General features: G+C 36.0%; 2 protein-coding genes across 2 annotated transcripts; both read right to left on the bottom strand.

The window, feature by feature from the left end:
• Nucleotides 1-384: 384 nt before the first annotated feature.
• Nucleotides 385-3,008, bottom strand: LOC105977944 (phosphoenolpyruvate carboxylase kinase 1). The gene is made up of 2 exons (XM_013003345.2): nt 956-3,008; nt 385-821 (listed from the first exon to the last, which is right to left on the bottom strand). The coding sequence occupies exons 1-2, from the start codon at nt 1,734-1,736 to the stop codon at nt 784-786; spliced, it is 819 nt and encodes a 272-aa protein (XP_012858799.1). The 5' UTR covers nt 1,737-3,008; the 3' UTR covers nt 385-783.
• An 8,775-nt stretch (nt 3,009-11,783) lies between these two features.
• On the bottom strand, nt 11,784-16,863 carry PGSIP6 (plant glycogenin-like starch initiation protein 6). The gene is made up of 10 exons (XM_013003259.2): nt 16,415-16,863; nt 15,643-15,763; nt 15,254-15,439; nt 14,765-14,928; nt 13,472-13,579; nt 13,211-13,348; nt 13,006-13,113; nt 12,434-12,719; nt 12,219-12,342; nt 11,784-12,071 (listed from the first exon to the last, which is right to left on the bottom strand). Exons 1-10 carry the CDS (start codon nt 16,664-16,666, stop codon nt 11,930-11,932), a joined length of 1,629 nt encoding a protein of 542 aa, XP_012858713.2. The 5' UTR covers nt 16,667-16,863; the 3' UTR covers nt 11,784-11,929.
• Nucleotides 16,864-17,116: the final 253 nt, after the last annotated feature.

Here is a 17,116-nt window from a genome sequence, read left to right as displayed (position 1 = left end):
GTCAAAATCCTACCGTGTGAATAATAATGGGCCGTGAATAATAAACCAAGAAGTTTCTCGAATGTAGAATTGGATCAATGGAATATTCCATTTTTTGGAAATAGCATGTACCAATAATATGCTTCCACCAAATTTTGTTTATCCCCCATTTTTCCTTTGTCTGGGGCCCAATAAGATGTCAAATTTTGCATATTCGTCGCAAGTTATTTTAAACTCTTTGAGTTTGATTTGATAAGCAATTGAATCGACCTCGAACAAATCTGTAACGGAGTCAAGCATGCAAATTTTAATACTCAAAATCGAATCAAATCAAAATTAAACTATTGGATACTTGATGCACAATCCTCTATCTAGAAGTTCGTTTGAGTTCGATTTATTACCATATTGACCGAACTTTAAATATAAATTTCCGTTCGAGTCGAACACTCAAAACCTCATATATTACAAAAACACCCAAAACGATGGGAATCAGAGAAAGGTTTACAAAAACATCTAATTTACATAATAGCTCATAAAGTTTCTTCTAGTTACCATTTTGTCTACAGCCTCTCTACCTCTATAGATAAACACATCACAACCGTACATCTCAGAGTTTTACTATCAGATCCAACGGTTCAGATATTCCGACCAAAAATCTCAAAAAGTAGTTTTGTCTCTTTTCAACATAACTACTTTTTGTTTCTCCAGAATCCTCTGCAGTTGGCTTCCCTGCTCTGCACTGTACAGTTTATTCTTCCTTCTGCTGCTCAGACATAACAGAGTATCTCAGGTTTATTCCGTCATTTATGTAGTCTCTCCTCCATTGATCATCCATGGATGCCCTGAAAATTTTACCAGAAAAAGTCAACGTTAGTCTGTGGTCAAACAATTTATTGAGAATCTAAATTATTTTCTGAGAAAATTTAATAATTAAAATTAAAATTACTAATTTTGTAAATGGCAGAGGAAAACTTACTGAGAACTTGTTCTGCCGAGAGCCTTCTAGAAACATCTCTGCACATCATTTTTCGGAGCAGATCTTTTGCCTCCGGCGATACTGACCGGAAAAGTTTGGTCGGAAACCTCAGATTCCCGCGCAGCACCGCCTCGAAAGTCTCCGCCGGACCGTCGCCGTAAAATGGGGGAACTCCGGCGAGCATGATGTACAGAATAACGCCGGCGCTCCAAACGTCGACCTTCTCGTCGTATTCACCCCCCGTCAGCACCTCCGGCGCCACGTAGTACGGCGTCCCGACCAAGCCGCTCATCTCGGAAACTCCGAAAAGCTCGGCCGATCCGAAATCGGCGAGCTTCAGCCTCCCCCTCGAGTCGAACAGGATGTTATCCGGCTTGATGTCCCGGTGCGCCACCCCCAAGCGGTGGCAGCAAGCGACCGCCACCATCAATTGGTTGAGGACGGAGGCGGCGTCGGGCTCGGGGAGGCGGATGCCGGAGGAGAGGCGGTCGTAGAGATCGCCGCCGTCGCAGAGATCGGTGACGAGGTGAAGGTATTCGTCGTCCTCGTAGACGTCGTGGAGGCGGAGGATGGCGGGGCAGCCGGAGAGGAGGTGGAGGATCTTAGGCTCGACGTCGAGGCAGCGGCGGTCGGTGGGGTCGGAGGAGAGGGAATCCTTGTGGATGGATTTGCAGGCGAAGGATGTGTCGGCGGCGGAGGAGTAGCAGCGGTGGACGACGCCGAATCGGCCGCGGCCGAGCTCTTCACACAGTTGGTAGTCTGCCTTTAGGCTGTCGCACATGGTATGTATTGTATTTAGTGGTTTTTTTGTTTTTCTGGTTTTGCTCAAATTTGGCTGTTTTGGGGTTTATTTATAGAGAGAGAAAGAATTAATTGTAGAGAGAGAAAAAAAAGAGCATATGTGAAGGAATATTCCAATTTGCAACCGAAGGTAGTTTAATTTTTGTGAAAATGAGATGACCGGACATTTTCAGTTGTTTAGCTCGTCGTACGATGAAAGGAGTCACAAATTTGGTATTTCTACAACCACCCTTGAGGTAATATTAAATTATGAAACAAGCCCAATGTTTGGGTAATTACAACCATATCCCCTCAACTATGAATCTTCTTACGCTTCCACCCTTATAGATTCAATCCGTTGAGTGTTCTGTCTAGTTTGTACTCGTTTTGTGCCAAAATGCAGTTTCTGATGCATCACAATCTAATATTTACAAATCAATAGACACATCTTATGATCATCTTGTTTCAAAATGTAGAGCTCGAAATGGGATAAAACGAGTACAAATTGGGGAATATTCCACATAATTTAGAAGATTCCGCTAAATTTGACACCGTAAGGTAGACGTGTAAGAGATATTCGTAGTTGAATGGTGGTTATAATTACCTAAATAAGATGGGTTTTTTTGCAATTTAACCTTACCTCATGGGTGGCCATAATTTATCGTTTCCTTTTATACGTTTAATGTTCCATTTATTTTGTTTAGGTAAAAAAAAAAAATCATTTATGCTCCAATTCTTTTACTTTGGGGCTAATTAGCTAAAAATCCCTTATATATAATTCCAATAGTTAATTAATTATACAAATTGTATAGCATCTTTCCAACTATTTGATTGATTAAACTTTGATACACTCCTGTGAATCACAATGGGCCCAATAATAATGTTCATATTATTTAAAATAAGATTAATCTAAAATGTTAATATTAACTTTACTTTCAAATTTTACTCTACTTAGGTTTAATAACTAACTTTAGCTACACCATTAGACGGATCTTCTGTGTTACAGAATAAACTTAAAAAAATACACAATATATATGTTTCTGCAATATTTAATTTTGTTAAAAAAACTAAAATTAGTAATTTTGTTAAAAAATAAAATAAAATAAAGTTATGTTCTGCGAAACCGTTTGATTTTGACTTAACTATATTATATGATCATGTAATTAAAATATTTTGATCATTGAAAAAAAAACATATATTAATTAAATTAATTGAACTAGTGGATTATAATGAATGATATTACTACTATGGACATTCAATAACATGCATGTATATAATTTATAAATAGGACTTGACTTCTGAATTATTTCCAAGAGCTTACGTCGGTATTCACGATGTCGTTTTTTGTTTTGTTTCTACACAAAAAATATATTACATTATTTAGATTACAATAATACATTATTTTCATTATTAATTAATTAAATTGCATGTTACCTGAGGACGGTTGGAGTTGGTTAATGAGGTGGCATGCAGTCGGCAGGGGTCTGATGTGATTTGTTCGACCCTACACCCGGTGAAAAACACCGGGTGGGTCTTCTGCTGAAATAGATTCCCTGCTAGGGTTTACCTTTAGAGGTTTTAGAAAAATAAAAAAAAAAAAAAACACGTAGCAGCAGAAGACCCACCCGGTGTTTTGCACCGGATGTAGGGTCGAAGGTATAAAAATGTGTGTAATAGCTTGACTTTTATTCATCACAGTAGAAAGTTTATATACAGGTATTAGCTTGGATGATTTCTCAATCTTAGCTAATTACAAGATTTGCTATTAATGTAAATTACAAGATATACGTGATTGCTAATCAATCAAATATTCTGAGACTAATTTCTAGCTATCACCCTAAATTATGAAATATAATATTAATTATGATTAACTACAAAGATATACAATTAATTCCTCTAATATGCCCCCTCAAGATGGAGCTCCTATGGAGAGTCCAATCTTGTTCTTTAGATTTTGAAATCGACCACGTGGGAGAGGCTTAGTCAAGACATCGGCTAATTGATCTTCAGATGCCACATGGGTAACACGTAAAGCTCCATTTTGTACTTGATCCCGAATAAAATGATAATCAATTGCCACATGCTTCATCCGTGAATGGAAGATAGGATTAGAACAAAGATGAGTTGCACCAATATTGTCACAATAAATAACGGGTGCAGAAGGAATATGAATGCCAAGTTCGGTTAGAAGAGAGCAAACCCAAAGTAACTCCGCAGACGTAGCGGCAACAGCTCGGTACTCAGCTTCCGTGGAGGAACGTGCAACTGTTCGTTGTTTCTTGGAAGACCAAGATATTGGATTCCGTCCGAGGTAGACAATGTAAGCACTAGTGGAGGTGTAGTCGTCCTTGTTTCCGGCCCAATCAGCATCCGAGAAGGCATGAAGAGACAAAGGTGTATGACGATACAGTTGAATACCATGATCAATTGTGCCAGAAAGATAACGAAGTAAACGTTTGACTGCAGACCAATGATCAGTAGTAGGCCGATGCATGAATTGGGACAACTTATTAACAGCATAAGCAATATCAAGACGTGTGAGGCACAAGTATTGAAGACTTCCAACTACTGCTCTGTATTCATAAGGGTCTTGCAAAACAGTTCCAGAAAGAGCAGTAAGTGTTGGCTCAGTAGCAATTGGAGTAGTGACAGATTTGGCCCCAAACATATTTGTTCGAGCTAGGAGATCTGTGATATACTTCCGCTGGGAGAGAAACAATCCAGTTGAAGTCGTGGTTACTTCTACGCCAAGAAAGTACGTCAAATCTCCAAGATCTTTTATGGAAAATCTTTGGCCAAGGAGATCAATAAAGTGTTGAACTGCAACAATATTGCATCCAGTAATAATAATGTCATCAACATATACAAGAAGATAGATGAGATTACCATTATTGTTGAAGACAAAGAGTGATGTGTCTGAATGAGAGTTTGTAAACCCCGAGGTGACAAGAAATTGTCGTAGCTCATGGTACCATGCACGTGGTGCTTGTTTAAGACCATATATAGCTTTCCTCAACTTGCAAACATGTGTGGGTTGATCACGATCATGAAATCCCGGTGGTTGGGCCATGAAGACATTTTCAGATAGATGACCTTGTAAAAAGGCATTATTCACATCAAGTTGACGAAGAGACCAACCTCGAGAAACAGCAAGACTTAGAACCAACCGAATAGTTGTAGGTTTGACAACCGGACTGAATGTGTCATGATAATCAATACCAGGACGTTGATGGAACCCTTTCGCAACCAACCGTGCTTTGTACCTGTCAATTGAGCCATCAGGTAAACGTTTAATTTTAAAAATCCATTTACAACCGACAAGATTTTGTGATGAGTTAGGTGGGACAAGCTCCCATGTTCCATTCCGCACAAGAGCATCATACTCCTCGGACATAGCCTGACGCCATTTTGGATCTTTGAGAGCTTGGGTCAATGTTTGTGGTTCAAGGTGATGGGTTGAGGTGACGGTGGCAGTTAGATTGAGTTTTTGGGTAGGTTTATGGATGCGGTTTTTAGCACGGGTGGCCATGGTGTGGTTGTTGGTGAGTTTGTTTTGAGGTAAGGTATAAGGTGGTGGATTAGATGCTTGACTGTTGGTGGGTTCATTTTGAGGTAAGGTAGTATGCAATGGGTTGGGTGGGTGGTTGTTGGTGGGTTGATTTTGTGGTAAGGTAGTATGGGATGTATTGGGTGGGTGATTGGTGATGTCAAAGAAAGCATCTTGTTGATCATGTGTTGGAACTGAGACGGAGGGCAGAACTGTAGATGGCGTGTTGAGTGACCCAGTCGTAATTGGGAGAAATGTTGCCGGTGGTACCCAATCTGAGAGTGTTTCTGGCTGTGGACGAGGGAGATTAACGTGCATGGATTTGAAAGGAAAGACCGACTCTACAAACTTGACATGGCGGGATGTATATATTTTGGAGGTGGACGGATCAAGACAAAGATAGGCACTTTGGGTGATAGAATACCCGACAAACACACATGGAATTGACCGAGCCTCAAGTTTGTTGCTCGTGTAGGGACGAAGCCATGGATAACATAAACAACCAAAGATGCGGAGTTTTGTATAGTTTGGTGAGCAACCAAAAAGAGATTCGTAAGGAGATGAAAGAGAAAGGGTTGGAGTGGGCATTCGATTAATGAGGTATACAGCAGTTGCAAAAGCATAGTTCCAATATGTGAGGGGGAGGGATGCGTGAGTAAGGAGAGAAAGACCTGTTTCAACAATATGCCTGTGGCGACGTTCAGAGATACCATTATGCTCGGGTGTATGCGGCGGAGAAGTGAGATGAGAAATTCCATGAAGTGAAATAAATTGATCTAATGCCTTATACTCCCCACCATTGTCTGAGTAGAGAGTCGTAATGGATTGTTTGAAATGATTTTCGACAAGTGGTTTAAAATGTAGAAAAACATCACATACTTGAGATTTTTTCTTTAGAGGGTAAAACCATATGTAACGTGTAAAATGGTCAACAAAAATGACATAATACTTGAAATCATCAATCGAGTAAGTGGGGGAGGTCCAAACATCCGAAAATATTATTTGTAACGGGCGAGAAGAAGTAATTGTAGATGTAGAAAAGGGAAGTTTGTGACTTTTATTGCTTAAACATGCATTGCAATGAGTGTTTTCAGACATGGAATAAGGTAAGGAGGATGTTGACAGAATATGTCGAACAATAGAGGAGGATGGATGTCCTAATCTAGAATGCCACTCGGTGGTACTGGTTTTGATACTGGAAAATGCAACTAATGGTGGAGATGATCTTAAGGAGGAACTTGGCCACTCATAAACGCCATCTTTAGTGTTTCCCGTCAGAAGAATTGCCCCCGTATTCAGTTCCTTCACATGAAAAATAGTGGGTAAGAATTCAATAGATACATGATTAGTATTGCAAAATTGATAAATGGAGATAAGGTTCTTTTTAATGTTTGGTACACAAAGGATATTTTGTAAATTAAAGGTACGAGTGGAGGTAGGAAGAGTGGTGGAACCGGTATGGGTAATACGAAGACCCGAGCCATCGCCGATCATAACGTCGTCAGAGCCTGCATAAGGAGTGTGAAGCGAAAGATTATTCAGATCTGCGGTTACATGGTGGGATGCTCCACTGTCAAGAAGCCATGTGGGAGTGTTGGTGGTCTCGACAGAGGCAAAGTGTGCACGTGGTTGCCATGGAGAATTGGGACGGGAAGCCTGTGGACGTGGTGCAGACTGAGTCGGAGAGGCTTGTGCATTGACAAGTCGGTACATAGAGCATCGTTTTACGGTGTGACCTTGAGTACCACATCCTTGACAATGGCCAAGATAAGGACGAGGTGATCGATCATTGCGAGAGGTATTGGATTGGTGTCCTTGATTGTGAAATGCAGTCGAAGGGGGACGCCATGACTGATTTTTACGCTGATGGATAGGGTTGGCGGTCATCGGAAGTAGTGGTTGTGGTGCGTGTAGATGTTGCAGAGACGCCTCTTTGTTGATGAGTTTCTCGTGAATTTCATCAAAAGTGATTGATGATTCACGGGCATTGACTGCATCGGCAATTCCTTTATAATCTTCGCCAAGTCCATCAAGAATCTTATCAATGAGATCTTCTTCGTCAATGGGTTTTCCGAGAAGAGCAAGTTCGTCAGCCCGATTCTTGATAAATTGCATATATTCGGAGATCGTCTTAGAACCCTTGACACAATTCTTTAATTGATCTTTGATTTGTTTGATACGACCACGTGATGGTTTGGCATATGTGTTAGCCAAGGTGGTCCATGCCTCGTGAGAGGTGACGGTACGAGCAAGGAGGGGTTGAATAGGGAGAGAGACTGAGCCAAGAAGTGCACTAAAGAGAAGACGGTCTTGACGCTTCCATATTTTGTAGGCTGGATTTGGAGTGGAAGTGGCACCCGTGGTAAGTATTGTTGTGGGCATTTGAAGAGAACCATCAAGAAATCCGTAGAGATCATATCCTTCAAATAGACTTTGGATTTGAAGGCTCCACGTAATGTAGTTGGTAGAGGTTAGTTTTGTGATATTTGTGATGTTTATGGAGACAAGAGAGTTGTTTGAGTCGGGTGTAGATAAAGTGGTTGCGGATGTGCTATCGGTAGCCATTGTGGTGCAGGAAGATGAACAAAGGAAAAAAAAAATTGAAAAAGAAGGTCAGGAACGTATTGGCGTTGATACCATATAAAAATGTGTGTAATAGCTTGACTTTTATTCATCACAGTAGAAAGTTTATATACAGGTATTAGCTTGGATGATTTCTCAATCTTAGCTAATTACAAGATTTGCTATTAATGTAAATTACAAGATATACGTGATTGCTAATCAATCAAATATTCTGAGACTAATTTCTAGCTATCACCCTAAATTATGAAATATAATATTAATTATGATTAACTACAAAGATATACAATTAATTCCTCTAATAGAAGGAACCGTCTGATATGGAGAGGTTTCCATCTATTATTATTAAATATTAAATTATTATATATTATTGACCTTCGATCGACATAAAATATTGTAATTTTGTCATTTTATATATATTAATTAAAATTTTAAAGAGTTTAAATTAAAACACACGTATTTTCGACATGTTTTTTTATGGGTATGCAATGACGTGGCTTTTATATTTAGCAGTCAGCAGCCAGATTGTCAATAATTGTGATGGTTCTGTTTTATAGCATGAATGTTTTCAAGATGGTCCTCCTAATACTATATACTTTCGTCTTGTGACCTTTATTTTATTTTTTTAAATATCATTTTGTCTTTTATATATAGAATTACTTTTTTAAAGTAATATCTCTTAAATACTCTGATAAAGCATCTGATCTTGTATGTTTTTTAAAGGGCAAAATTATAGCCACTCCCCTTAGATGAGAAGAGATCAAATTATGAAAAAAAATCCCGTTCAGTAGGTAAATTTAATACAGTAAAAATGAGCATATAAGATAATACATTATTTTCGAGGATTGTAATCACCCAAACAACATCTTTTTTTTCTTTGTAAATTGACCTTATCTCCAGGGGTTTAATTTGCCATGTTTTAAATGATAGTATATTCCAATTCTCAAATATAAATATTAGAGTAAACTACAACCACCTTCCTATGGAAAAATGTAATTAAAAAACAAAAACTCCTTATTTGTGAGAAATTATATCTAGCCCCCTGCGGTTTGTAAATTTCTTACATCTATCCTCTACAAAAGGGTATTAATGTTGCAAGGAATGCATCTAATAATTATGAAAAAAATGAAAGGTTTTTTTCGTAAATACAACTTACCTCAAGGGGGCGGTTGCAATTTACCCCAAAAAAAAATGTCACTCTCTCTCTAGTACTGGTTGTCCCTTTACTAATGTGACACATGTATTTATATTTATTTTTGCAGAAATTAAGGATAATGATGAAATCATATTCCTATGGTCTACCATGTGGTGGTCACCAAATAATATACTCTCTCAATTTCGATAACTTATCCCAATGACCTAACTTTTCAAATAAATATAATTGAGCACTTAGCACAATTATATGCACTCCATTATTGCTTATCAATTTTCTCAATAAAGTTTATTACCCCTTTATTCTTCAATCCAAGTGTTCCCAATGGATATTCGAATTATCCAAGTGTTTTATACTGCAATAATTAGTATTTATATCAGAGCAAGTTTTATTATTGACAAACAAGAATTGTGATGCCAAACACGCCTTAGTCACTGGGTGGGTTTTTTCAAGGACAAAAGTTAGGCAAAAAAAAGGGACCGTACAATAAAAGGACAAAAGCTTAAGTTGAGTGTGATGCATGGCTTACACGTACACTCCAATTATACCAAACACTACTTAGCAAGTATCTAGCTAGATCCAATATGAAGTCGGGTGTATTTCGAAGATATTTAATTTATTAATTGGTATCATAATAATATCATTGGGTTTTGCATACATATATATATATATATATATATATATATATATATATATATATATTTTTTATTGTATGGATTTAGGAAATTTATGTTCATATATTTTATTTTCAATTATTGAATTGATTATGTTTGAATTAATATAAGTTGATGTACAATGAATTTATCCCATATTATATGGTCATAACTTACTTAGCTATTGATCGGCTTTAGTAAAAGGCGAAAAGATAGTTTGCTCGTGTCGAATTGATTAGTACAAGAGGCCGCGTGAGAGGTCGATGGTTCAAATTCTTTCGAGTGCGGACATTGTAAAACTAAAATTGATTGTAATTAGGTAGTCTAATTAAAATAGTGCTAAATTGATTGTAATTAGGTACTCTAATTAAAATACTGCAAATTGGAATATTTGAGCTCAATTATTGTGTGCAAAGCCAACATGAAAAGGTGTATCTAGGCAACCTACCTTAACATTATTATATGCATAAATAAATAAATAAAATAAAATTAAATAAATAAATAAATATTTTGATGGGACTTGCTTTGCTAATGTGGACCAATTATGTTATGATAGTTTGTGATGAATCTTTTGGATATTCTTATTCTTGAATTTAAATTATTTATTAGCTTTAGCAACTTGCTATTTTATTATGTTAGTGTTTGATGGGTTCCAAATATTTAATCTAATTTGCATAACTTTTTTATGTCAATAATTATCTTTCGAGAATATTGTAGTCTCTTTCTTGTCCACTTGACATTTTTCTAATCAATGTAATCAATGTTTGTTTACTTTATAATCTCGTGATTAGAATCTTCAATTAAAAAAAAATGGTACCAATATATAATTATAGATAGTTTTGACTTGATCGTTGGAGTGCTAAGGTCAAAAAACCGTCTCAAAATTTTTGCAGATTTAAAATAAAAAATGAATCAAAGCCAAATGAGCTCAAGGATTAGGGGATTCTTGACAGGTAAAAAAGAGAGTTTTATAATATTTTTGTTAGTTCGAATAAAAAAAAAAGGGTAAATTACAGTCGTTACCTTGAATTAAGGTCTATTTACAAAAAAAAAAAAAAAATAACCCTCGTATTTTCATAATTACACTTATCCGCCTGCAATTTGTAGAAATTTTACACTAACACCCTTTTGTAGAGGGTTCACGTAAGAAATTTACAAATTACAGGGGGTTGGATGTAGTTTCTAACAAATGAGGGGGTTTTTAGTAAATAAACTTTACCTCAGAGAGGTGGTTGTAATTTACTCTAAAAGAAAAACAATATTTTTGTTGTTTCAATTATTTAGTAGTAGTTATTAATCCACAAGATTCTCTTAGACCAATTAAATCACCTATAGCTAGGTTTTTCCAACAATTAAATATTTCCACTAATTAATAAATGTATTAAGTTTACCTTAGTCAACCTAGTGATAATCTCCAATAAGATGAACGAACGCAAGAGACAAACTAATTAGGTGTTCTTCATGTCAACATTCAAATAATGCATTTCTTTATCTCTTTGAAATTTGTCTAATCCAATCATTTTATGATACATGGCACGTTGCTTGTGCATCACTTATTGGTTATCTATATATAAATATTTAATTAATGAGGTAATTAGTTTAATAGGGTATTAATTACCTGTCACATCACCTTCACTTTCTTCATGTTATATAAGCTCTCCATATTTAATTCATTATCTGTTAATGAGATTCAACTTACATACAAAGCATAGAGTAATTCAAAAATAAATTACTAGGAAATTAAAAGGAATAAACAATTTAGGGGTTGGAGAACTTAATTGAGTTGGGTAGCAAAAACTAAGAGGCTGTTTGACTAAATCTATAAGTTGTTAAAAAAAGCTTATAAGCTGGTTGGAAATAACTTTACCTTATATTTTTATTTAAGATCTATTCTAAAAATGTTGTTTCTCCACTAATTAAAAGAAGAAAAAAAATTACTTGATAACTTTCATCTCACTAATAGAAAATTTAAGAAGCATGTACAAAAATGTGTAGATTGTCTTCTCTTCTATACTAACATTTTTGCCCCAGCAAATATATATACATATATATATATATATATATATATATATATATATATATATATATATATATATATATATACACACACATATATAATATATATACTTTTTAAGGCAAATAATATACTACAGTTGAACCAGAGAGAAAAAAATGTTATATCAATAAGTTACACGAAAGATGAACTCTAGCTCTGCTGAAAAATTAAATTAGCTTACAAAAAAAGAAAATGGTGAGTACAACTAGCACATATAACAAAAACTCCGGGTTCTTTGTGAATCCCTATCTTCGTAACCCCTCATAAATGCTCTTATCGAAAGGTGCTCCGAAGCATATGTCATAAACGATGTCAAGATAAGCCCTCCGGCCACCATCAAACCTAACCTGTTAAAAACCAGGTAATTCATTCGTTTTAAATAAAACTAAAATTCACTTGTGAATACTTAATTCGGTAGTGTAGAACAATGCCATAGCTCAAACAGTAAAAAGGCACATGCACGAGAAATTAAGGGACGAGATATAACAGCATACCTTAAAAATAGGGCAGTGATTCCCAATAGACAAGGTAATAGAGTAACGGCCAAGGCAAGAGATGCCATCCCTAACCCATAGTAACAACCGGCAACATCACAAGACGACATTTGTCGCAAATGACCTAAAAACCCAACCGAAAATCAGTAAGTCTAACGATTCGAAGATGAAAGCAAAACGAACTAAGTGAATTTGAATTGCCTGAAGTATCGCACCTTTCCCAGAATCATAATCTGAAGATTCGGGACGCGATGAAAAAGATGCTGACTGATGGGCCAGATGCTTTCCCCATTGATAAATTACATGCAGATAGCTTCCGAAGAGTAGGAAGAATATTGTGAATGTCCATTCGTACACAAGGAAGAAACCAGTCCACGGCATGATTTGTCGAGGCACAATTGAGAATGAAAGTGCAAGTGAAACTAGAGCAGCTATAAAACTAACAGCCGCTGAGACTGGACCGAGAAATGCAGGCACCTTGCTTTGTGCTGCATTTGGAAGCTGTGTATCAATACAGCAGAGCGAAAAACACATTAGAAATTTTTCAAAAAACTGAATGCTGGATTGCTATGGCTAAAGCAGAGAATAGAATAATATCATCTAGTAGAGAATAAATGCAACTTATCCAGTATCGGAATGAAACAAAGAAACAAGCCGACAGCTTGTATAATAATGTATATCATGTTTACCCAGTGCATAAAAATGATAATATCCATGTCGAATGTGAATATTTATCCTAAAAAATATGAGTTTCAATATTAAGTAAGATGTGAAGAGCAGCGCACACCTGTTGATTGGAGCTGATGGTAGAAGATGTAACGGAGGAATAACCAAGAACACTCCCAGATCTCAATTTATAGTAGAGGTGTCTAATATGATCAAAAAGTGATCGTGTCTGACGTAAAAAGTCACTGTTAATACATATAACTACATAAACTTTAAGAGTAGATCAACAAAAATTTGAAGAGAAAAAATATTTCAAAGTTGCTAACCTGTAAGTATGAGCGGTAATAACAGAAAATAAAGAACACGAGTGGAATCAGAATAAGAAATTTGACTAGCAGCTCGTCATTCGGATTTTGACCCCCTCCAGTACCTGGGAGTGTCTCTTTAAGGTTTATCCTTGCATTCTGCAGCACCAGAAAGAAAGATCTTGCAACTGGTTATCGGAGAGAACAGAAGTAACATTTGACAATCATGAAAAACAGATAAACCCATTAAGATCGCCTCAAACTAAAAATAGAACTATATACCTGCCAGACATCAACAGGCTTAACGAGCCAATGTGTCCACCAATCCCAAGGTTTAAGAGGACCAAGTGTGTAATGAATAACACGAAGTTGGTCCTCATTAACCATCCACTGAAAATTAAGAGCATACGGAGTTAAGATATAAAAAAATGTATTCCTACTACATTAGAGAAGCTAATATATTCCCTCCCAGCTTGAAGATCCAAATCACTCACATTATTGTCTGTAAACATGTATTCCCTCTAGCACACAATATACTGGTTTCAACAACCATGTATTATAAGAAGAGATAAAAGAAATGGTATCTGAACAATTTCTTAAGTTTTTCTAAACAGCGACGGTGCAATAGTTAATGCAGTAAGAGTTTCCTCAATTAGGGTAGAGACATTGGAAAATATTTAGAAGAAGATCATGGAAATTCTTGCAACATTCTAGATGAAAGGTGATATATAAGCATAAATCTTCTCGTTATCAAACTCTGCTGATCCTAATACATTGCACATTTGGTATCATACTTATTGTGTTTGCACAATACTATATTTTTTTCTTTTCCTCTAGCAAAAACTTCCATCGACATTCGTAATCCTAATGTACATACTACACAGTTAACTCTGCTTCAGATGACAAATGTCCAAAAATAGATCTCATATTATAGATTAATGTCACAACATGAAAATTAATTCTCAAGATTGTTAATCCCAAACTACTTTCTAATTACTTTAGGAAATATTCTATCCTTCGGCTTTTGATTTTATTAATAAGTTGTATAAAGCCGGTAAATGTTTTCTAGCGAAAAAGCCCAGAATCGGAATGATTGACATTGAGATAATACCAAACTTGACAACAACAAGTTACAGAATTACTGGTATTGAGGCAACTAGTTGATTCCACGTCAAGCATATATGTGCAGTTAGCCAGTTACGGCTCCAAAACATGTTCTAGTATATCAACCCTTATTCAAGTAACTAAAATTAAATGGGGAAACATTCAGGCTGAATCCAACCTCAAACAGAAAAATTGTACTTGGACACAGGAAGTTTCCAGGAAAAAAACAGAAAAGAATCTATAGAACTAGAGAACAAGCACCCCTCCTCATTCCTCAAGCAATCCTACAGCAGCTTTTGGTATAAGTACAGTTAGCATTTGAAAGTTACTTAACTCTTTTTTTACATAAGTACATCACCCCAAACCATCAGAAAACATTCAAGAAAGGGAGCAGCAGCCTTACTTTATATGCACAGACAAAACACATATAAGCACAAAGATGTATTTTGGCAGAGAGATAATAGATGTTACCTTGTTTGCAAGCATATAAAGACCAACATCAGCATTATATAAAGTAGAAAGTCTCTCCATTTGGGGTATGGGTCTAGACTTTAATTCCTCCTCAGATGCATGCGGGTCAAAAATACGTGCATTTGCAAATTCGGGGAAATATGAGTTGAGAAATCCTTGGTCACCTATTAGTGTTAGCAGAACAAAATGAGAAGCAGAAAACAAGCAAAATACATAAACCTCACTTAATTATTCTCAGAATTTCGTCAACTGCTCAGTAACAGCTTAATCTATTTGGCATAGAAAACTTAGTTCAAGATTTTAGATGGACATATAAAAGGAAAACAGAAGCATAAATACATAGCAAATTCCACGTCAATAATGTGCACGGAAATTAGCCTTCAGGATGTCTAAACATTATTACACATCTCCGTAACAAACTAGAAAATCCCTTCTTTTGAAGTAGTAAGGGATATGCAGAAAATGTTTAAATAAATACCGAAGCCATACCTCCAGTGTAAGAGTACATAGTGTTCACTTTGGTCATCATGTCCTTGAACACTTGCCCTGATGGTTCAACCACCATGACTCCAGAATTCAGCCTTTCTGAATGCTTTAAATTGGCGCAAAATTTACGACACTTGAAAAGATCTTCAATGCTCTTTACGACAATTGTATCAGCATCAAGATATACCACTGCCAAAATGTAAAAGAACAAACACAGGAGTAAGAACAATTGCCCTAGATTATTTGCATCAAATAGTTAAGATTCAATCACGCTCAGCATCAAAGTTGACTCCAGCATATGTTCATAAACTACTTGAATATCAGCCAAAATTTCACCATGGAATTTTACTGGCTTGCACTCAACAAAATAAATTACTATGTCGAACAATCACCTTTTTTGTACTCCGTCATATTAAATATTTTAAGCTTCGTATAGACACCCCAAAACCTCGTTGGACGCACTTGATTGGGATTTTCCAGTAAACTAATTGTCTTCACAATCCAGCCATCAGCCTGCACAACAAAACAAAAACCACGTATGAGATTATCAAAATAAGGAAAATGAAACAATAAAAAAGTTGCATTCACAGCTTACTTTTACTCCACAAACCCAAAATAAGATTTCAATAAACGTCAAATAATCTAGCCAGATACTTTCCTTTTGGCAAACAAGAAGGCTTAAAGAGCCAAATCTTACAGATAGGTCCAATATACATAGTAACACTTAGATATGTGCAGCTGAGACATCTTATCACCCCTTCTCCCCCAACCAACTAAACAAAAATAATTCTTTCCGTAATCTGTAGCTTCAATATATACAATACAATTCCTCAAAGGTAACAATCTACCAGGAATTATAAGCAAAATCCGACAAGCACGTCAGGTCTGATTTATGCAAGTTATTGCGTTTTCTATATCAAAAGACGAAAATCCAACCGAGAACGAAGTTCCTTGCGATAAAAACTCGAAGCACCAAATTCGTCCAACCATACACAGAATCAGCAATTCGATAAGCTCCAATCTTACACAACCACTATATTACTAAGAACTGCATAAAACCTCACATAACACACACACACAAAACACTTCCCACTAAATCCACCAGAGCAAACAAAAGAAAAAACGTAGATAAATCATAAATTGAAAAAAAAAAAAAAAAAAAACCTGAAGCTGCTTTTGAGCAGAAAGAGAAACTCCATCTGAGACTAGCGCAACCATATCCTTGTTCGAACCGGTGTCTCGGATCGACTTCCCCAGTACTCGGACGCCGAGCAGGAATTCATCACCGTAGAGAAGCGTGACGTAGGCTTCTTCTGAACTCTGCTGCGATCCCAAAGCTCCATCAAATCTGCACACTGCAATCATCAACCCCAATAATACCGATGATATAAACCCTAATCTCCACATATTTGACATCGTAATTATGCTCAGTGGAAATCCTGATTCAGAGTGTGAGAAGATCTATCTCGGATTAAAAAATCTTTTCTGGGGACTTTGGAATTTTCTTTCAATTCAAAAGCTAACGAATTATATTTTTTTTTATTTTTCAATTTTAGTATATAAATAGTTGCTTTGCTAATGTTAATTGTGATTAGTTGTGATTAATTGTGATTAATGATTATGTTGAATATTATAAGGTTGGCGTGGTCTTGGTTGTCGTCTCGGTGTATGCGCTGTAATTTTCATACTTCCATTTAATGTGGAATATTCAATTTATAATTTTTTTTTATTTTTTTTTGGAGAATAAATTCAATTTATGATATTAATAATACAACCTTTTGCAAATTGCAATAGTCACTTTTCTAATTGTATATATTAACTATAATAAAATATTTTACAATTAGGGGATTAAATTAAATTGATAAA

The sequence above is a fragment of the Erythranthe guttata genome, chromosome 6 (genome assembly GCF_056151865.1).
Source record: "Erythranthe guttata isolate IM_541 chromosome 6, IM_541, whole genome shotgun sequence".
Classification (NCBI taxonomy): domain Eukaryota; kingdom Viridiplantae; phylum Streptophyta; class Magnoliopsida; order Lamiales; family Phrymaceae; genus Erythranthe; species Erythranthe guttata.
Note: the sequence above shows the minus strand (reverse complement) of the source record. Positions and strands in the feature narration are given on the sequence as shown.

Excerpts from the sequence above, each read along its gene's own strand:
- PGSIP6 (XM_013003259.2), bottom strand. The coding sequence starts at position 16,666 with ATGTCAAATATGTGGAGATTAGGGTTTATATCATCGGTATTATTGGGG. Across the intron at positions 13,114-13,210 it reads ATTACCGCTCATACTTACAG|ACACGATCACTTTTTGATCA; the intron begins GTTAGCAACTTT and ends TTTTTACGTCAG. Across the intron at positions 12,072-12,218 it reads ATCACTGCCCTATTTTTAAG|GTTAGGTTTGATGGTGGCCG; the intron begins GTATGCTGTTAT and ends GGTTTTTAACAG.
- LOC105977944 (XM_013003345.2), bottom strand. The coding sequence starts at position 1,736 with ATGTGCGACAGCCTAAAGGCAGACTACCAACTGTGTGAAGAGCTCGGC. Across the intron at positions 822-955 it reads CTCGGCAGAACAAGTTCTCA|GGCATCCATGGATGATCAAT; the intron begins GTAAGTTTTCCT and ends TAAAATTTTCAG.